Here is a 22,453-nt window from a genome sequence, read left to right on the forward strand (position 1 = left end):
ACTGAAAAGACATTGTTGAGTTCTCCTTTAGGCTAGAAATGTCCGCTTGAACAAGAAACAGCATTGGCAAATTGGAAAAGCCCGTTTATTTACAATTCAATACGTATTAGTTTACAGACACACGTGAAATGAAATAATACTTTGGAATGAAATTGGAAGTTTTAGTCCATAAAGCTGTCACCCCACCCCACAACAGAAATTACAGAACCAATTTCTAAACTAATAATCAGTAATGCACAGTCCACCTCTGTAGACTTGAATATGTCTTGAACATAGGGAGTAGCTTTGAGTATCATAGCGTAGATACAGTGAAAACATAATAATATATGCACATGTTAGAATAACATGTCTTTTTTACACTCTATAAAATCCTTTCATCTGCAGTCCCTGGGGTTCCAGACCCCGTGGTGAGATACACAATCAGTCATTGATCTCTTTTGTCTTTGTCTTTTCAGTCGGCCGCTGCTCTGTCAGGTGATGCATCTAAAATGAATTTCAGAAGAAAGGAGTCAACATTGTCAACATATATTTTTAATCTTTCCTTACTTTCAAACGAAATTCCCCTTATATGGAAGTCTGCCTTTGTTCTCCCCCTGTTAAAAGGAGGAGACCCCACACTTTTAAATAATTACAGGCCTATCTCCAAACTGTCTGTTTTAGCTAAGACACTAGAATCCCTTGTGAGTGAGCAACTTAAGGAGTTTTTAATCATAAACAATATTTTATCTGTCTATCAATCAGGTTTTAGAAAAAAACATAGTACAACCACAGCAGCATTAAAGATAGTAAATGATTTTATTGAATCTTTGGACAATAAACAACACTGTGCAGCCCTTTTTATTGATTTGTCCAAGGCTTTCGACACTGTCGATCATGCAGTAATGAAGCAGAGACTTCTTACTATTGGACTGTCAAAACATACTGTCTGTTGGTTTGAAAATTATTTATCAAACCGATCACAGTGTGTACAGGCTGAAGGCATCACCTCGAGTTCTCTTGATATAATAAAAGGTGTGCCACAGGGTTCAGTCCTTGGATCACTTTTATTCACAATTTATATTAACAGTATCGGTCAAAATGTGCCAAATGCCAATTTTCACTTTTATGCAGACGATACTGTCATTTACTGCTCTGCTCCTACACAGCATCAGGCTCTCTTACACTTACAAACAGTCTTCGATACTGTGCAACACTCTTTTAATGAGTTGAAATTATTGTTGAATCCTGATAAAACAAAGTTGATGATGTTTACAAACTCAAAAACAAAGCCATTGAACCTTCCAGCTATGATTTCATTTCAGGGCAAAGTGATTGAGTCTGTATCATCATATAAATACCTGGGATTCTTGATTGATGACTCTCTCTTTTAAACCTCATATTCAGCAACTTGTTAAGAAGTTGAAAGTGAGGCTGGGTTTCTATTTCCGAAATAAGTCTTGCTTTTCTTTTAATGCTAAAAAGAGACTTGTTGCTGCTACTTTTATGCCTGTGATTGATTATGGTGATGTCTTATATATGCATGCATCTTCTCAATGTCTCCACTCCTTAGATACTGTCTACCATGGAGCATTGAGGTTCATCACGAATCTTAAGGCTCTGACTCACCATTGCTCCCTGTATGCGAGGGTTGGTTGGACTCCTCTGTCCATCCGGAGACAAAATCATTGGCATGTCCTTATTTATAAAGCTATTCTCCACGTACTTCCATCGTATCTTTGGACGCTAATTCAGCTGAAAAACCCTGGAAGCTACCATCTTCGCTCTGTGACCTCTGCTCAAGGCCTCCTCTTGCTCTCCGTCCCTCACGTCCGTTTGGAAATGGGGAAAAGAGGTTTTAAGTTTGCTGCTCCTGCGGCTTGGAATTTGCTGCAGACAGACCTGGGTCTCCGGGAGCCGGTCTCCTTAGGTGTTTTTAAAAATAGATTGAAAATATTGGAGGGAAATTCATCTAGCTGTCGATGTTTTATATGACGGTATGTGCTCCTGTGTGAGCTGGGTTGTGTTGGCTTGAGACTTAGTTTTGGTTTTATTCATGCTGTGATTTAGTTTTTCGTTTTATATATTGTCTGTCACTGTTTTATGTTTTATGTTGAATTGTATAAACTTTGTGTGACGTGCTGCTGCTGCTGTCTTGGCCAGGACACTCTTGTAAAGGAGATTTTTAATCTCAATGAGGCATTTCCTGGTTAAATAAATAAAATAAAATAAAGTGAGACCTGAGATAACAACACTGCACAGTAATGCCGTTGCCACAGTGATGTTGTTACCGTAGTAATACAGCAGCTGCCGCTGTGATTCTGGAGCGGCTACAAGCTAATCAGAATCTCCTCCACCTCCGGCTCCGCTTCTGGCTCCACAGGGTCCACAGCTGCAAAGTCAGCTGTGGGCAAGTCTTCCGCAGGGGGAGCTGGAGGCGGCTCAGAGGGGCAACTGCGCCCGGGCTCGGGCTGCTGGATGGGTTGGTCCATCGGGTGGTAGACAAAGCAGGAGGCTCCGGGTTGGGAGCTATTCTTCACACTGAGGGCCAGTTCTGTGGGAGCCAGGGGCTGGTGAACACCATCCATGTACACACTGAGCATGTAGGAGTCTGGGGGAGACAAACAAGGAGGCGTGACGTTACCCAGACAATAACTATGAGGTAGTCAGGCTGCGAAAATTAATCCCCTGTAATTCCTAGATATCCAGTGTTGCTGGACTTGAAAAATGAGGGGTGACTTTTTTGGAAGATATCATAAAAAACGCTACAAGAGAATGCGTTGTGTGACGTATCGCTGCAGTAGTCAAGAACAAATGTTTGACACTGGCGACCTCAAACGCCACTCGAATATCACTTGTTTCTCGAGCTAAGTGTTTGTGGTAATGTAACAATTAAAATAGTTAAACCAGCAAGGTTCAGGCAATCAAAATAGATGGTTAGGTCATGGTTTGGGTTCAAGTATGTTTGCTACGTCACTTAAGTTATGTACTTTAGTTAACATACGTGAGGTCAGTTAATTTATGTGACACTAACTTATATTAAACAATTAAAAGGGAAGTGCAACCTGTGAAAACAGTTCATCATCATTGTAATGTCTTCTGTGACTCTGAAGCAGCTTTGTCACGTAACCTTGACGATGTACTGAGTTGCATTGTGGGATATGTGGGACCCTGCAGTTGTGAGGCTTGTCAGGAAGTCAGGATATCTCATCCTCTGCTAGATCTGTGTTGATAGTTCTTTTTTTAACGTAATATTTGTCCCTCGGCAGTCCCCCAACTTGTGCGTCATCAAATTGCTGTGTCTTTTGAGATTTGAGAGTAGCGCAATATAAATCACCTTCTTTTATAATAAGACCAGGAACTGATTTCTGCTGACTGGAACAAGTGAAAGTGTAAAGCATTTACCTTTCTCGAAACGTGAAGCACACTGCTCAGCTAGCTGCTGCATCGTGGTGGTGGGGAGGACACCCAGAGTTCTTGGACTGGCTCCAATCTCTGGACAACATACGGTCAGAAAGTCCTGTCCAAGAGAAACACAGGGGAAGCTACAGAGAGAAACGTCTCAGCTTGTTTCTTTCGGGGAGTCTGTGTGAGACAGCTGGGATTTATTGTTTGACAAAATACAAGCACGTCACACATCTACCAGTGTGTTTTCCTCTTTATTATTTTGTAAATATCGGTCAATGAATATTGTATTTCAACCATGTGCTTTGAGCTACAGTACATTATAATACTGGTAGCATCAAATATAAATCCTCATCATCTCTTTTCAGCATGTGACCTTTAACCTTTTCAGATCATACAGCATGCCATTGTTGATAGAGAGAGAGCGTGTGTGTGTGTGTGTGTTTGTTTGTATGTGTCTGTACGTGTACCCGCACAGATCCTTGCGACATGCGTTCCTGGTTGAGCGTGCGTCGTCTCTCCCATCGGTGGATGGAGTCCTGAACCTCTCTGCTGAGCTGCCGTGTTGCTGACCTCTGCTGGTCAAAAGTCTTGATGTGCTCCAGAGCGCCGTAGGTGGTGGTCAGATAATAGGAACCTACACACACACACACACACAATCAATCATGTGATATACACATGGATCGCTTCAATGGGGAAAACCAGTTTGAAGTATTTACTGGGCACCTTCTCCTAGTGACAACGACGGGTCCATCAACTCCATCATGTATTCAACGTCCAACTGCAGAGCAGACAGATTGGATCTGGCCAGGACATACATCATTACAGGCAGGAAGTCATCAGCGCCATGGGCCCGCCCTAAACACACAATTACAGGGAATTACTGGATAACGGCACATTGAATTTACCTTCATTCAAGATTGTCTTGAGTCAGTTGTGGCCACCACAGGGCAAGCCCCGAGGAACGGCATTGGCACGTGAGGAGGCCAAAAAAAAAACGTATGTGATGCGCCTAGTGGTCAAAGTTGCTTGTCATGAATGACATCTTGAAGAAGTGCATTAATGGGACATAAGCAGGAAGTAGCAAACGTGTCTCCTGAAGATCCATTGACGATGGAAAATGGTAAAAATGCTGGTACAGGGAATGACAACACACCCAATTTGACTGGAGGTTTTGGAAGTCTGGTACTTTGGGCTTACATGACTGTAACAACAAGTCCACAGATATATGTTGGACAGTAGTAGTAGCAGTAGTAGTAGTAGTAGTACTAGTAGTAGTACTAGTCGTAGTACTAGTAGTAGTAGTACACACAGACTGTGTGAATGACTGATTTAATGTCTATTTAGATAATGTCCATGTAACGGACCATAAAGTAGAGTATGTTTAGGGTGGGGCTACCTTTCGATTGACAGGTCTCTTCCAAGACGTTTACCGGTCTGTGAGTTGTCTTTTTTTATCTTACAATTGAAACCCTTTTATATTCATGAAATATGTAATTGTTGATGTCATATTTTGATTACTTATAAACGTGCTGTTCATTGTTTGATTTTACTTCGCTCCACTCTTTCGGGTCACTCCAAAACACCAAGATGGCTACGCCCAACATGCAGAACTTGAGGCTTCACTAGCGTCGTCCACAAAACAAGGTTACATCAAGGTGAGTGGCAAGTTTACTTCCTGTTTTACTTCTTTTTTTGGGGGGTTACAAAACAATAGTGATATTAGAATAGCATTCGGGGTCGAAGTGTTAACGACCGTCTGACCTGGACTGCTGACGGACATGGAGTCGTAGATGAGCTTGCAGGCCTTTAGCAGGAGCTCAATCTTTTTCTGGGGGGAATACTCCAGATGGAGGTTGTTCAGTTTGATGCTGATCTTCTCCATGGCAGAGGCCTCGGGGACGGCAGTGGTTACCCCCAACGCCGTGGTGGTGCTGCCCAGGACTCCGGACTGGTACACACACAACAACACACACACAGAAACATACCGTCAGTATCACGGGTATGGTTATAAATGCACTGCACAGCTGCCAAGTGATCACGTCCAGCCCTACCTGGTTCTGGGCCAGCTGTTTCAGGCTGCCGTCGTTGGTGTGCAGTTTCTCCAGACTCTGGTAAATTGGCTCCCTCAGTGGCTTCAGTACGCTCTTACACAGAGCAGCTTCTACGATGCTCTCTGCATGGACACAGACATGGATTATTACTTCAAACGGTTTCTAACATTCCAACAACCCCGCTAACTACGACTTTGAAAATGGCCATTGACACCTTCAGTGAAACCGTGTTGACGAAAACTTAGCACGAAGTAATGGCTTCTCAAATCCTCCAACTATTACAAGTTTGCTCTACTGTGTTCTAGTAGACAGTACAGGTGTGAGAATAAATTGATACATTGACAATTACTAGTTATGACAATATTGAACAGCCTTTAATGAATACATTGTATTCTATTCCACCTCATCATGGGTATATATATCATCAGCACTAATATATATATATATATATATTAGTGCTGTGAAAAATAACGCGTTAACTCAGTTAATTCAATTACAGGTTTAACTAGTTTTTTTTTTACGCATTTAACGCATGCGCAGAATGCCCTTCCAATCCGTCTGTTGTTGGTCGTCTGGACGAAAAAAAGTCACTTGCAGAATGAGCTTCCAATACACCACTTCAATCTGAACTCTGTCCGCTCTCATGCAGACGGTCTGTTCATCGGTAATGATCCTTCCGCAGGTTCACCTACGGAAACCTTGTTACGACTTTTACTTCCTGTAGATCAGGGGTCTCAACACGTCGATCGCGACCTGCTAGTCGATCGCGGCGTAGTGTCGGTAGATCGCATGACATTAAAAAGATTGGCCCGCCCCCTGACATGTTCTCTAGAGCACGTCTTTGTTCTTTTATTAAACTAAACGTCTGTTGTTGATCGTATCTCCACAGCAGCATGTCATTTCTGTCTCTTCGCGTTGCGTTAACACTTATCGATCTCCGTCTCGCGCCACAGAGCTCCGTGCGCCGCATCGACCGAGCAAAAAAAAAGTCACTTGTCAATCTGTCCACCTGTCCGGGCCGGTGAGGTTTCAGCTTTGCAGCGGTGTCCCCGCCGTCCCTTTCATCACGGCCCAGTTCATGAAGAAAACCCACACAGTCAGTTTGCCTCAGCAGCTGCTAGAGGAAGACTAGAGGCCTTTAGATTGTATCATGGTGGAGTTAATGGTTGACAAACAAGAGAAAAATGTTCTGTTTAACTCTCCTGTTACCTTTACATTGACTAACATATTTTACCCTCGGGGTCAATTTGACCCCAGCAATTAAAACCTCCAGAAAATTATTAGAATTAATATTGCTTCCCAAGTTTAAGTGTGAGGTACTTTATGTTTGTTGACTACCTAAATAGCCCTTTAAATAAATAAAAAAGTTGATATTTCTTATATGTTTGACACAGTGAAAAACAGCCTGGGGTCAAATTGACCCCAAAGAACACCGACATTAAACATTGAATGGGGTCAAATTGACCCGAAAGGTAACAGGAGGGTTAAACATTCTGTTTAGGATGAAGATGTATTAATGTTCCATATGGAAGAAAACTGCTAAATAACTGCTGAGTTGCAGCACCATTGTATAGAAGAATGTAAAAATGTATATATCCGTCTTTTGTCATAAATCTCTATGTTCTCACAAAATATACCGAGAATATCGGTAATATGTGATTAATCATGATTAATCCACAAAAACCTGTGATTAACCCGATTAAAATTTTTAATCGTTTCACAGCCCTAATATATATATATATATATACATTTATACATTCTATATATATATATATATATATATATATATTAGTGCTGTGAAAAATAACACGTTAACTCAGTTAATTAAATAACAGGATTAACTAGTTGTTTTTTTAACGCATTTAACCCTCCTGTTGCCTTCGGGTCATTTTGACCCGATTCAATATTTAACCCTCCTGCCGCCTTCGGGTCAATTTGACCCGATTCAATGTTTAATGTCGGTGTTCTTTCGGTAGTCAACAAACAAACATAAAGTACCTCACACTTAAACTTGGAAAACAATATTAATTCTAATAATTTTCTGGAGATTTTAATAGCTGGGGTCATATTGACCCCAAGGGTAAAATATGTCAGTAAATATAAAGGTAACAGGAGGGTTAAACATTGAATCGGGTCAAATTGACCCGAAGGCGGCAGGAGGGTTAAACATTGAATCGGGTCAAAATGACCCGAAGGCAACAGGAGGGTTAATGCATGCGCAGAATGAGCTTCCAATCCGTCTGTTGTTGGTCGTCTCGAACCAGCAGCATGTCATTCTGTCTCTACGTGTCGCGTTAACACGACTCCGATCTCCGTCTCGCGTGCCGCAGAGCTCGGATGCCGGCGTGTGCGCGCACATCGGGACGAAAAAAAGTCACTTGCACCCCCCCCCCCCCCCCCTCACTGCGGTCAACTCAGCCGACACTCGAATCTCCTTGGTCAACTCAGCCGACACTTAAATTTCTGTGCACCTATAGACTGATGTTCACGGTAAACGCATTCGATCGGGAGCGCGCAAGGGTTTTGATAAAGTTAGCGGCAGGATTCACGTGACACAACATCCGGTTTTACAAAGTTAGCGGAAAGAACTACGTGAAACAACATCCGGTTTTCAAAATAAGATGTCGACAAATCATACACTAGCATATACACGTAAACAATTAACTGATTTTGAATCTTTCTAGATCGTTTCTGAGATTTAGCTTAAATTATGCTAACATTAAAACGTTTTACTGTACCAAGGAAGAGTTTATAAAAATAAAACTCAGACTTTGTATGATAAAAAATTCATGTTTAAAGAAATCGGTCATTTCTTTCATGTTTGAAGTGCTTTATATATGTTTTTCCTCATAATGCCCGGCATTGACTAATACAGCTGTGTTTAGGACAATCCAGACTTCCATTATCCTGGGAATCAGACATATTTACTGTCGCAATTGGGAGATATCTCAAATTAAAAGTCCAAAATGTTTAGAGAAATCGGTCATTAGTCAATGCCGGGCATTATGGGGAAAAACATATATAAAGCACTTCAAACATGTAAGAAATGACCGATTTCTTTAAACATTTTGGACATTTAATTTGAAATATCTCCCAATTGCGACAGTAAATATGTCTGATTCCCAGGATAATGGATGTCTGGATTGTCCTGAATACAGCTGCATCAGTTAATGCCGGGCATTATGGGGAAAAACATAAATAAAGCACTTCAAACATGAAAGAAATGACCGATTTCTTTAAACATGAAAGAAATTACCGATTTCTCTAAACATTTTGGACTTTTAATTTGAGATATCTCCCAATTGCGAAAGTAAATATGTCTGATTACCAGGATAATGGAAGTCTGGATTGTCCTAAACACAGCTGTATTAGTCAATGCCGGGCATTATGAGGAAAAACATATATAAAGCACTTCAAACATGAAAGAAATGACCGATTTCTTTAAACATGAAAGAAATGACCGATTTCTCTAAACATTTTGGACTTTTAATTTGAGATATCTCCCAATTGCGACAGTAAATATGTCTGATTCCCAGGATAATGGAAGTCTGGATTGTCCTAAACACAGCTGCATCAGTCAATGCCAGGCATTATGAGGAAAAACATATATAAAGCACTTCAAACATGAAAGAAATGACCGATTTCTTTAAACAGGAATTTTTTATCATACAAAGTCTGAGTTTTATTTTTATATACTCTTCCTTGGTACAGTAAAACGTTTTAATGTTATCATAATTTAAGCTAAATCTCAGAGACGATCTAGAAAGATTCAAAATCAGTTAATTGTTTACTTGTATATGCTAGTGTATGATTTGTCGACATCTTATTTTGAAAACCGGATGTTGTTTCACGTAGTTCTTTCCGCTAACTTTGTAAAACCGGATGTTGTGTCACGTGAATCCTGCCGCTAACTTTATCAAAACCCTTGCGCGCTCCCGATCGAATGCGTTTACCGTGAACATCAGTCTATAGGTGCACAGAAATTTAAGTGTCGGCTGAGTTGACCAAGGAGATCCGAGTGTCGGCTGAGTTGACCGCAGTCCCCCCTCCCCCCCGTCAACAACTCTTCTCGGAGCTCTTGCCTGTCTTGAGAGCCCTGTAAATGTATATATGTGATTAATCATGATTAATCCACAGAAACCTGTGTGATTAACCTGATAACAATTTTTTTTCGTTTCACAGCCCTAATATATATATATATCATCAACATATACTTAAAAAAGCTTCCGTCTCTCTAAATTTGCACATAAATGTCCTAGTTTACGACCCAAACTGAGATTAACTGGTGACATCAACACAGTCTTTTTCTCAGATTTTGCCAAGATAGATGACGTCATGAAATAATTTTTTGTTCCAGGCTAAGAATTACAATGTAAAGAATGTACAAAGGACATAACATATTTCCAATATTCCCCATACAGCTGGTGCCACACAACACTTAAGGAATTCAATTGGAAGAGGTTTTAAAGTTACCCAGTTTGTCTTGTGTATACTGATGCTGTGGCTCCATCATAGCTTGCAGCTCCATGCTCTGCAGAAGGTAACTCTTCAGCTGAGTCATCATCTGTCTGATCTCCTGCAACAGCTCCATTGAAGAGGAGTGCTTCGACATGGTCTCCAAGGTGAATGCGCGGTGCTCTTTTACCTGAAAGCAAAACACAACAGCTAAACATGATTCCATTTGTATTTCAGGCTTCTTCTTCCAGAGATATCCAAATCAGCCGAATGTTAAACTCCCACAATGTATCTATTCCCCCCTCAGTGCACTCACCAAGTTACCAAAGTAGCTCAGAGGGTCCCTGGCCAGCTCCACGAGGCGCTGTGTGAGGCGGCGGTCGTGGCTGATGAGGCCGGTGAGGACGGTGGACAGGCGGTAGCGGGCTCGGTCCAACATAATAGTGGGGGTTCTCCTCACTGCTGCCTTGGGACTGCGGCTCTCTAAAGGGCGACTGGAAGAGACATATGAAGTGAGTCTTTCTCCCATGGTGACTTGTGACTGGGTTCTTTGATCAACTCGATGGTTGCAATTGACTTTCAAACAAACATTACACTTTTACTTTGGTCAGAGTTGGACTAAAATGTACTGAGTTACTTTATGTATTGTTACTTCAATTGATAATATTTTGTGAAAGAAAAAGATGTATTGTCCATTCTGCAACCCTGAGTAGGCTAAGTGCTTACCGATGACGGAAAGATGTTATCAGTTTAGTTTAAACTTAATGAAGCCAGCATGGTGAAACGGTGCCTCTGAACTTACATTTAACCTTCCCATATTCATAATATTGTTGCTTGGTTAAACTGTGCCACAGTGAGACAGAAAACTGGCTATTGCAAACCAAACAAGCTTTTCCATCCGCCAATGGTTTGCAATGGTATACACTTTCTGTCTAGTCATTATGTGTTTGTCTTGCTAACATTGGATATTTACACAGCTAATAGCTTGAATTAGCATAACATAAACGACTTAGCTAGGGTGTTCGCCAGTGTTAGCTACCAGATGTTGAGAGTGCGTGTTGCAGGGACAGAGAACGGTCTCCATAAAGTACTATTTTTTTAATGCCACAGAAGATATGTGGCTTGTGGAAAAATGGTTCTAATGTTTACTAGTGACTATGGAAAGAAAAATGGGTCTTAATCTGTGTTCCTTATTTCCATTGGAATGAATAGACCTAGGACCTGCCGCTTTTCTCCTCCTGGAAGTCTCCTAGGGGTAGTCTTCTAGTGGTAGTCTCCTAGTGGTAGTCTTCTAGTGGTAGTCTCCTAGTGGTAGTCTTCTAGTGGTAGTCTTTTAGTGGTAGTTTCCTAATGGTAGTCTCCCAGTGGTAGTCTCCTTGTGGTAGTCTTCTAGTGGTAGTCTCCTAGTGGTAGTCTTCTAGTGGTAGTCTTTTAGTGGTAGTTTCCTAGTGGTAGTCTCCCAGTGGTAGTCTCCTAGTGGTAGTCTCCTAGTGGTAAAACCCATGTGACACAGGTATAAAGATGAAAAAATTGGTCTTAATCTGTGTTCCCTTTTCCCATTGGAATGAATAGACCCAGGACCTGCCGCATGTCTCATCGTGGTAGAGTCCTAGTGGTAGTCTCTTATTGGTAGTCTCCTTGGGGAAGTATCCTAGTGCTAGTCATCTAGTGGTAGTCTCCTATTGGTAGTCTCCTAGTGGTAGTCTCCCATGTAACACAGGTAGGCTACAGACTACAGAAAACTGTCTCTGACCTATATGTGCAGTGTGAGGATGGACAGTTTGACAGACTAAAGGAGTCGGGGCTCAGTCAATAGTCAAATAAACCAGGGATGTGTTCTAAATCACATTCTACAGTAGCATACAGTACTTTGTGTATATTATATAGTCAATCATTATGTACTGCATACTGCCTACTAAAGTATACCAGTATGGCATTACCAGATAACACACTAAAGCAATACGCCTTCTCTGCATCACAATATAACGATCACATTACCAGTCCGAGCTACCTTCTATCACACAAAATAGAATGACCTCTTCCACTATTTTATTCAAGTATTATTTTAAGGAAAATTAGATTATCCTTGGTGTTAAATATCTATTGTAATATATATTATTATATTAGTATTAGTAGATAAGTATGAATAGTAGATTAGTATCAATAGATTAGTATGATTAGTATGAATAGTAGATTATGTATGAATAGTAGAATATGTATGCATATTATGAATAGTATGTCTCGTAGGTTAGTATGAATAGTAGGTTAGTATGAACAGGAAGCTTTGATTTTCAACAGAGCACAGGGCTAGCCGACCCAGACCTACTTGTGGTTTGGCTCCTGTTCCTGGTGTGGCTCTCCGTCTTCTTCTGTGCTGCTGGTCGAGCAGGAGTCAGGATCGTTCACCAGCACAGTGCCCCCCTGTGGCGAGTACAAAGACACATCTGGACGCCTCGCCGGTGAAGGAGGGGGCACTCTCATCCCAGTAGTCTGATTGGCTGATCCTCCTCCTGCCTGATTGGGGCACACAGGTGCGTCCGGGGAACACGTTTTCCTCCTTGGCGGAGGGACTGGACGGGATGGTTTCTTCACTAATGGCACACAGCTGGATTTTAGTTTGAGCTCCTCTTTATCCATGTTCACCTCCTTTTCCTCTTTCTTATCCTCTCTCTCTATTTTTCCTCTGTCCTTTATTACCTCACTCTCTTGACGCTGGCTACAGTTCTGTTGTTCAACCCCCTTATCCAGCTGACCTGATTTACTTCCCTCCCCTCCCTCTCCTCCCACCTCTCTTTCAGTTATCTTTGCAGGATGTTGTCCCTTCTCTCTCTTCGTACCCTCTCCCACCTCTCGGTCAGTGCTTCTCCTGGATGAGGTGCGACAGAGAGGAGCAGGAGGTAGCCGGGGAGCGGCTCGGCTCTGCAGGGGGACAGGAGTGAGGGATGTGGACATTGCCTTCCTCTTTTCTCTCTCACCCGCTCCACCCCTTCCGTCCTCATTTCTCTCAGCTGCTGGAGGTGAATTGTGAAGGGAGGGCGGAGAGGAGAAGAGGAGGCCCATCCCAGACCCTAAGCCCAGGCTGGGGGGTCGTGGTGGAGGGCGCTTGTATTTAATGTCCTGTGCGGGCGTGGTTTTGACCTGACCATTGACTTCTGTGCTGATCTTCTGTGGGACTTCTCCATTCTGCAGGGAGGAGGTAAGGTCTTGAGCCGCGACTATAGCAAGTTTGGAGATAGTGGAGTGGTTTAGGTCTTTGTTGGCACTCCCCTCCACAGGGACTGGGTTGACATACAAATACAGTCTGTTGTCGTTCTGATCCAAAGACAGGTCTGGGTCCTTTGGCGGCTGGTTCAGATCGGACATCCAGAAATCTGAAACGCATGCAGTCGTGTCAAAATAAAAGGTCTTTTATTAGGTTTTTTACATTTGCTTTCCTTATTTTTATAAATTGTCTCCCTGTTATAGTCCGTCTCAGATTCTATGATGACGTGAATTTATTTTTTTACAGTTGATCCCAATGGTTCAGTTTTTAATTTTGAAAAGCTTCATATTCAACTGTAAGATACAGATCTTAATACGGTACTACTCCGACAAACAAGTCCCATTGAATACCTGCATATTGATTCCTTTACAATGCACCTACCTAAGTACCCTTTTATGCCCATGAAGATCGATAAATGATATATTACGTACAGTCGGTGTCTGTATACGTGCATACGTGTTGTCATTACATATATCTATATATTGCATGTATTTTCATTGAAACATTTTCATTTCTACTGAGTAGCTGTATTGATGTAAGTTCTTTTATCTTCTATCTTCCATTCTACCTTTGCTGCAGCAGTGACCCAACTTCAATGTGCTAATGACGTCGATTTATTTACCTGCACCCTTAGCAGAGATGACCTCCAGCTCCTCTCTCTTAGTTGCCGTGGTAATAGCGCTGGGTAATCTCAGTGGGATGGCCAGAATGTCTCTATTGGGTGGATTTTATAGTAAGAAACGAAAAGAAAAGAAAAGCAGCATTTAGTGTAAGCAGGGAGTTTTAACAGTATGACATTACACAGTTGGTGTGTGTGTATATGTAGATGTGTTTCATAGAATGTCTATGTTTGGTTTGTGTGTGGGTGTGTGTGTGTGTCTGTGCAAGTATGTGTGACCTGCTGGCACAGTAGAACAAAATCAGTTTGAAGAGGTCATCAAACATCAAGGAGGAACCATCTAAGTGGAGAACTGACAGAAAACATATTCAGAGTGAATCACCAACTACTTTGCAGTCTGTGCTCCGCCACGCATATATATATATGTATGCATTTTGTATTTTCCGGAGCAGCTCTTTGCATGAGTGTGTAACACGTACAAGCCTTGTGCTGTTTGACCATCAGGTCGTGTACGGGCGGCGCCCCCGGCTCATCAGGCAGGCGTACTGTCAGCGTCCTGCCCTTGTCGTCTGTGCCGCGGACCAGGAACGCCTACGACATGGGGTTACAACTCTGAGGCCAGAATGGAGAACATGCACTGAACAGTGCTGAATCAAGTATGTGCACAAACAGACACAGTATGTTTTGTGACAACAATTTCAGATTTATTGTATCACTTTTGTCTATAGCACAAGCTGACAACAGCAATTAAAGTTCAACCAATATGGGTTTCAAAAGCAGGTATTCTCACATGTCCCATTGTTTCCTATACATACTGTATATAAAATGACATGTAACTGTAGATTCATAGGACGAGTCCTGGAAAGGAATCTGCTTTTAGAGGAAACTGAGACAGTGTTCAAACGTCCAATTAATTAGTAGGTTAAGCTTCAGATTCTTTAGTCGGTGAACAGCAGGTCATGCAGCAGCAGTTGAAGTTTGCCAAAAGTCAATATCTGAACATAGAAATGAAGGTTTTCAATATTTAATGTGAACAATTAATGAATATTTTACTTGGGCTTGAAGGAATAGTTTGACATCTTAGGATATACACCTATTTACTTTCTTTCTTAGAGTGAGATGAGAGGATTGACATAACGCTATTTAAGTATGAAGCTGAAATACAGCGTGGAGGCAATTAGCTTAGCTTAGCATAAAGACAGGACGCATAGGGGAAACAGCTATATCCTGTCTTTGTGCTAACTTTAAAAGCTACCGACATCTCTAAAGCCTGCTGTTGTTCTCACATGCTGGATATTGATTTCTTTAATCTGTACACAAACAAAAGAAAAGTAAACGTGTGCCTTTAAATGAAGTGATGTGGTGCGTCTATTTCTAGACCGTTCTTTAATCCACTGAGCATTAATACAAACCACAATTTGTTTTTTTTTACTATTCTGTTTATGTACGGATTAAACAAATGTGATATAATAAGTGTTGGGTGTATTACCTGAAGCCCATTTACACGTCAAATCTATTTCTTTCCATTGTATGCAAACTACTACATGTTCTGTTAACTCAACACAACTAACCAAATAGATAGTTTCAGAACTTTGTGTGGCAAATATTTTGATTTCCTGAAAACTTCCACTGACATAATTAGGAAATTATAGACCCATAAAATAAATCAGTGTATTACAAATGGTTGCAGAATGCTTTCAGAGCATCAGAAGGCCTCAAGAGTCGTAGAGATTGTCAGAAGACATCCAAAACCAAGAGAGGTATTAATACAAGCTCTAATTCAAACAGTTGAATGATATGTAAATATATGTGTGCGTGTGTCTTACCCCAGCCATCTCGTTCTCCATTATACTCGTGGTTTGGTCTTGGCTGAGTCCTTTTGGCTGCCATACGGAGACACTAGCAACCAGCCGATCTATAGGACTCAGCAATGGAGGAGTTGGAGGTGATCGTGGGATAACAGGGGTAGGAGGAGGAGGAGGAGCAGGAGGAGATGAGGGGGAGGAGGATGGGGATGGGTTTGTTGGCAACAATGGACCGGGAAGAGGAGTTAAGGAGGGAGTATCATCAGAGGAGACAGGTGTCTGCAGAGAAAGCAGGGGAGCAGGAGATAGTGGAGTTGGGGAGAGAGGGGTAGGAAGAGACAGGGGAGGAGGGTTGTGGGGGAGAGGGGGAGGAACGGAGGAGAGGGGGGAAGGAGGTTTGGAGATGGAAGGAGAAGGGGGTTTGGAGACGGGGGGTTGAGCGGCAGGAAGGGTCGGAGGAGTGGACGCAGGTAGAGGAGCACACGACGGGAGCTGGGAGGGCTTCACCGCAGGAGGGGGCGGTTTGGGTCGACATGGCCGGACCGGAGGGTTGGAGGAGGGCAGGGAGGGTGGAGAGAGGGGAGAAGATGGCGGGACAGAAGCCGGAGAGGGGATGGATGGAGTGTCAAGGGGTCCTGTCAGAGGGCTGGCATGGCTGTGAAGGAGAAAAGAGACTAAAGGTCAGAGAAGGAAGTAACATGTGGAGGATTTGTTTACATCTCGTCTCTGCTTCAGTTTGCCTCCAGAAAGGAGTGTCATGTAACACTGAAGTTGAAGCTCATCCCGTGTGCTGCGTGCAGTTGTGTGTCACATGTTGTGTTTCATCACTGGGAATAACTAAAACCGTTGTTGCGAGGGCTTTAAGGAATCTGCTGCAGTGTTTTGCTTATGGCACAAAACAGAAAGACAGTCTGCTGTTGCAGTGCAATCTAAATTTGACATGAGCTTTAAGGAGAAAGCTGATATTATTCTACTGCCATCTATTCCAACATGTTGGCCCATCTCTCAATACTTATCAATGTCCCGACCTTGTGCCGAGCATTCAGCCCCAAGCCCAATGTTTACTGCCAAACGCCAAGTGATTACATACAATACAATGCAAAGATGCAAAATGGCGATGCAAATTTTTTTTTTGTTGCCTCATTCAAGTAAAGTAAATATTTCCACTCAAGCGTGAAATTTCTGTGACGCTGTATCTCGAAGGCCTATCAGCGAACTTGAGATTCTTCTCCTGTCATCACTGACGCCCAGACATTGTTAAATCAGAAAAGGAGGAAAACCTTCAGTGTTCACCCAAAGCTCTATGATACCTCATATTAGTACAGAGACCAAACGACACTGCCGTATTGATTCCTATGACGTTATTTAGGATGTTGATATAGCAGCTACAATGTTAGCAAAGCCTAGCATCCAAGCTCCAACCAGGAAAACAAGCATTTTAAAAGAGTTTTTACAAATTGACATCCTAATGTTGTTATTTTCAGCATCCTTTTTTATCCGTTGAGTGCAATTTAAATCACAGAAAATTGTTTATTTTAGTTCAGTTACAGCTGTCGTAAAACCAGCACATGTGTAGCTTGCTAGATACAGTGCAAACTATATGAAAGCGTTTATTTTTTCGGGATATCTGGGACTTCCCCAAAATGTACAAACCAGCAATAGTGGCTATGGCCGTGACTGATGAAACGTCCGCGAGTTACGCAATGCAAAATTAGCTTGGTGTGAACACAGCATAGCTCTGCATTAGTAATGCGGCATTATTGGATTAATTTGGGCCACTCGAGAGTGACATCAAACGCAACGCTGACATACAATAAAATCGTCAAGTCGAATGAATATAAAGCCAAGAGCACTCTCCTTTTAGCTCTGTTTTAGTCTCCACCAGTCTCTTTAACCAGGGCTGTACGGTGTCTCATATGCTGCACGTGCCAAGAAGAAATTGATTGTTTGATGGTTGAGATTACTGCAGTAGCACCGGCGTGATACAGCTTTGCCATGTGTGTGTGTGTGTGTGTGTGTGCATTATATTCCTTCAAACTGATTTTTAAACTGTAGTTTACTTTAGACATTACACATAGTATATTGAGGGATTGTCACTACTTTATACAATTAATAATGCAATGCATGTAAATTGGGTCACAATTCATTGATTTATTTGAAACAGGTTAAAAAAGCTGGGCAATAAATGAGGCGTTAAATCAACATCAGTCAAACAGGAAGTAGGCGTTTTCAGATGAATTTGCATTAGTGTGTTCCTGTGAGTATTTTTGGCTGCAGGATTGTTTATCTGCAACTGAGTCAAAACCCACTACAATGTGTCTGTGTGTGTGTATGTGTGCGTGTGTGTGTGTGTGTGTTCAATGTGATTTTTGATTTGTTTGTTTGATTTGTTTTCAGCAGTTGTTGCAGACCCCATATATTTATTGATCTGTGTCATGTTTTTAGTCCCTGACACCTTGTGATTGGTTCGTGAAACATCTTGGTTGTCAACTCTTTTGACGATTAGTTATTTTATAACTTCTTCAGTGGACAGAACAGGGGAGTACACAGACAAACCTACTTCAATAAATCCCAACTAACTCTGTTAGTTATTTCCAAATTTAGCACAGCTACCTTTGACTCAGATATAATTATATATTGCTAGCGTTCCCATTTTGTTTGTATAACCTTACAGACTAGCTTACAGTTGAGTGGGCATTTCCATTTGAAAAACTCAAGAAAGAACACACATATGGAGTCGACCATTAATGGACCGTACCTCTTTTAGAAATATTTATTTTTAAAATAAAGAATCACTGAAATAAAAGAAAATTCAAAAAACATCACCAACAAATTTCATTCACCTCCATTGTTTAAAAATGAAACTGGAACTATCTGGATATATAGAAACGACACGAGGTACGTGAGAACCAACCCTTGAAGGGACCAGGTATTTGAGTTGGCGTTCAACTTAAGATCTGTCTTCTTTTAACTATTTGTGAACTGAATATCTTTTGAAGCCACAGATAATCCAGTTTCGAGTCAGATCATTCTCATGTGGATGGAAAAGGAATATCTGGCCAATCTGAGGACATCACATGTCTGTAGAAGATGCCCCAAAAGTCATGTCCGTGACACGCAGGTCACAGGAAAGGGGCAGAATCAGCATTAGGTCAGCGAAATGTTCTCTGAGCGCAGTCACCCTGGAACACACTGCATTGGACTTCATTACCACTTGGTGTTAGCATACGCTTATATTAAGCGCTTATTGTTATCGTCAGGAAATATTAGAAATAATATATTCAAATTGATCCAAAGAGGCAACAAGCCATCATTTTCAATATATGATTTGAGGTTACTTTGCAATCCTTTGGATAAGTCACCATCACTTTTCTGAATGGTGGAAAGGAAGTGCAAATTATAGATATAGGAGTTGTACTTTACTTTACTATTTCAAATATATGCTACTTTATACTTCAGTTCAACAAATTGTACTTTTTACACCACGACATTTATTTGTCAACTTTAGTTACTTTAAAGATTAATTAGAAAATTAGATCTATATAGAAAAAGAATCAGCCTTTTCCAGCAACAACAACAAAAAGCTACTTCTGATCATTATTGATACGGAAAATATTTCAGTAGTGAAACATTCAGAAGGAAATCATTCTGTAATACTTTTAGTTTTGAAACTTGATGTGCAGTTTGCTAATAATACTTTAGTATTATTACTTAAGTGACATGTTTCTATGCAAAAGTACTTTCATACTACAGAACTTTGAAAAAAATACTTTAACTTAAAGGATCTGAATATCTCATCCCCCCCAGACCTTTGCTTGACCTTACATGACCTTTCGGATAATCACATTCTGATAAAAGTACAACAAAAAAAGCAACACCATCCTGGCACGAGCTCTTTCACAAAATAGATTTAGAAAACGTCATCGTTCTCGTTTAATAACCTTATTCATAAAGAAGGAAATATAATCGTAGCAGCCTCAACGCATAAACTGTCCCAAAGTCCAACTGTTAATAATCTACTAGAAAAAAAGAATCCTAAATCACACAATCAACAAAACATAGTCTGAAGTTTAAAGACATTCAAACTCCCGGCTGATCTGCCCTTTACAGGAGGTCACTGACAACTTTCTACTGCTCTTATTGAAATGAAACAAAACTCCAAATGTCAAGAACAAAATGGTTACTCCCGTCTCGGGTGCCAGTTATGTGCAGAACTCTGATTTGGCGAATATGTATTGACCTCAATATCAGTCAGTGAGTCATCACATCTGTTATTACTGCTCTGGCTGTCTACCTTCTCGACCCCCCCCCCCCCCCCCTATGGCAGTTACGACAACCCCCCCTCCCCTGAGTACGGCTGCCTCTCCCCCAGCTACACTGTCACAGACCCCTCACACACTCACCTTGTGTCCTTGCAAGTGACGCTGTCTTCCATCATATCTCCACAGAATGATTGTTCGGCTGCTCTCCGCTGTCACTCTGTCTCTCTCTCTGCTCCATCAAGAACTCCGCCTTCCCTTTGCCCCACCACCCCCTTTTTCTTCCTGCTGTTGAATCGGAGCAGGGCTGAATAAGGGAAAAAAGGCGAAGGGAAATTATGCTTCTCTGTCAGCCCTCCCCTCCGTTTCTGCCTCGACTTCCTGAGCTGATCGTCAGTCAGGAAGAGGCCGAGCTCGTTGGTCAGACTTCCCCTTCTCTCTCTTCTCTTCTCTGTCTTTTTTTTCTGTTTTTGTCCAAGGCAGACTCTCATGCAACTTCCTTCTCACGCAGTCCTGCTTTGACAGTGTTGTGACTTTTTCTTCTTTTCTTTTTTTTTCAAGCCATGAAGTGAAGCAATCCTCCAACAGACGTCATCGGCTGCTCATGTCAGCGTATTCACACATACACACACACACACACACACACACACACACACACACACAATGCGACTCCGCTCAAGGTCTGTAGATGTGGCCTAAATATTCAGCAGATTCTCAGTTTGCCTCCTCCTCTTCTTCCCTTACCCCTCCCCTCTCCTTTAAAGACTTCCAGATGCTCCCCCGTTCAAACTGTGGAATGTACAACTTTATGTCCCCCCCCTCTTTTCCCTCCCTCCCTGACTTCTCTAACCTCCCCCTTTTTTTTTACACAATCAAAACTCACAACTTTAGTTGTCTTGTCTTCAGTTCCCACCGTCTCTCAATTGCGGTCTACATTTTTTAAAATACTTTTTTTTGGTAACAAGTAGCTCACACTTGGGGTTGGACTGATACGTTGGTGTGAAGCGTTCAGTGTAAAGGGTCCAGACACTTGTAGAGGCTTTTCAAGAATAATCAGAATCCGGAGGAGTTACTTGATATTTGCAGGCATGAATATTGTCACCAAGCTCCTTTCTGTTCATCGACATTGGTATTTAGTGTCTGCGTGGACATGCAGTTGTGGTTAAAGACACTCATACACACACACACACACACACACACACACACCTACACACACACACACACACACACACACACACACACACACACAGGCGTGCGTTCACATATGTGATAGCTGTGCAGCTGCTTCCTGTACAAACAGAGCTGGTCGCACATGCTCAGAGTCTGCGAGCTTTGCTCGGCTGAACGTGACGAGCGGTGAGCAACCACTGGAGGGAGCTCCTTCCACACCATAGTTACAGTCGTCATGGTGGTGGACTGTTTTAGAACAAAGGCCCATTACACACCATGAAACATGACCAGTGTCTTTCTAGGCAGCGTTTTATCACTAAGCACGCTGTCAGGAGGGAACCTGGATCATTCAAATATAATGATGGTCCCAACTGTTCATTTTGACTGCCTCAGTGTATGATAGCAGTGTGAGTTATAATGGTGCAGCTACAACACATCTGACCCAACCCTTGGTTTGGGTGATTAAAGGTATATCAATTAGTTGATTTTCCAGCCACAGTGAAACTAGCTGAAAACAAACCCTAAACAACAATATCACCATATGAAGTTGTTTTGGCTAAAGATTCAGTGAAGACATGTTAAGTCCCTGATTAAGTGTAAGCTTTTTGGAATTGCCTTAATTGAGAGTAAAGCCAATGAGGAAGTACCTCAGACTTACGTTCTCTCTAATTTCCTTTGTGGGTTCTCTGGTTGCAAAAAGAAGTCTGGTTGTATAAAAGTCTATGACACAATTACGTTACTTCTCTCTTGATTTATTACCTCAGTCAACATTGTAAACATGAGTTTATGTCTCAATATTTAGTTTCAAGTCTTCTTCAATACAGCATGACGTTCATTTAGTAAGTTATAGTCCATTTAGAGTCAAATAGACCATAAAGCAAGGTATGCTTTTGGGCGGGGCTACCTTGTGATAGACAGGTCTCTACCAGAGATGTACCCGGAGCAAAGGGGAGTTTTTCCTGATCCAATGTGAGGTCCTTGGACAAGGATGTCGTATGTGTACATATTGTAAAGTCCTCTGAGGCAAATTTATGATTTTGGGCAATACAAAATAAATAGTATAGAATTGAATTGAATACGATGTTCTCCTCCATAGTTACCATGATCTGAACTCAACACAGATGTAGATGTATCATGAACAGCTTCTGGAAAACATCCAGACTAATTTTCGTTTGAAGGAGTATTTTATCGTCCAAGAATGTAATACTATCAGATATACTTTGTGAACCTAACGGTGTTCAAAGAAAAACGGAAGCCTGGGAAATACATCCAGTTCTCAGTGTGTCTCTCTAAAAACCCTAAAAGGTCAATTAGTGCTGTATTTGGTATTTGGGGTATGTTGTTTTCATTAGACCTAATTTAATTTGTAGGATATCTTTCAGTGTGTTATGCTAACCTTGGCTCTCAATTGGTGGGTTTTATCAAGGTGTGATTATATTTTGTCATCC

At 41.7% G+C, this 22,453-nt stretch overlaps 1 protein-coding gene across 1 annotated transcript; it reads right to left on the reverse strand.

Annotated features, from left to right (window-relative positions):
- Nucleotides 1–67: 67 nt before the first annotated feature.
- Nucleotides 68–20,484, reverse strand: rin3 (Ras and Rab interactor 3). The gene is made up of 15 exons (XM_056426023.1): nt 19,980–20,484; nt 15,598–16,231; nt 14,251–14,362; nt 14,051–14,123; nt 13,775–13,866; nt 12,217–13,261; nt 10,207–10,384; nt 9,909–10,080; nt 5,436–5,557; nt 5,146–5,332; nt 4,108–4,239; nt 3,852–4,018; nt 3,382–3,496; nt 2,268–2,587; nt 68–483 (listed from the first exon to the last, which is right to left on the reverse strand). Exons 1-14 carry the CDS (start codon nt 20,012–20,014, stop codon nt 2,307–2,309), a joined length of 3,345 nt encoding a protein of 1,114 aa, XP_056281998.1. The 5' UTR covers nt 20,015–20,484; the 3' UTR covers nt 68–483; nt 2,268–2,306.
- Between the last annotated feature and the right edge of the window lie 1,969 nt (nt 20,485–22,453).

This window comes from Pseudoliparis swirei, chromosome 11 (genome assembly GCF_029220125.1).
Source record: "Pseudoliparis swirei isolate HS2019 ecotype Mariana Trench chromosome 11, NWPU_hadal_v1, whole genome shotgun sequence".
Lineage (NCBI taxonomy): Eukaryota > Metazoa > Chordata > Actinopteri > Perciformes > Liparidae > Pseudoliparis > Pseudoliparis swirei.

Excerpts from the sequence above, each read along its gene's own strand:
- rin3 (XM_056426023.1), bottom strand. The coding sequence starts at position 20,014 with ATGATGGAAGACAGCGTCACTTGCAAGGACACAAG. Across the intron at positions 5,333-5,435 it reads AACAGCTGGCCCAGAACCAG|TCCGGAGTCCTGGGCAGCAC; the intron begins GTAGGGCTGGAC and ends TGTGTGTACCAG. Across the intron at positions 4,240-5,145 it reads CATGTCCGTCAGCAGTCCAG|GGCGGGCCCATGGCGCTGAT; the intron begins GTCAGACGGTCG and ends TTGTGTGTTTAG.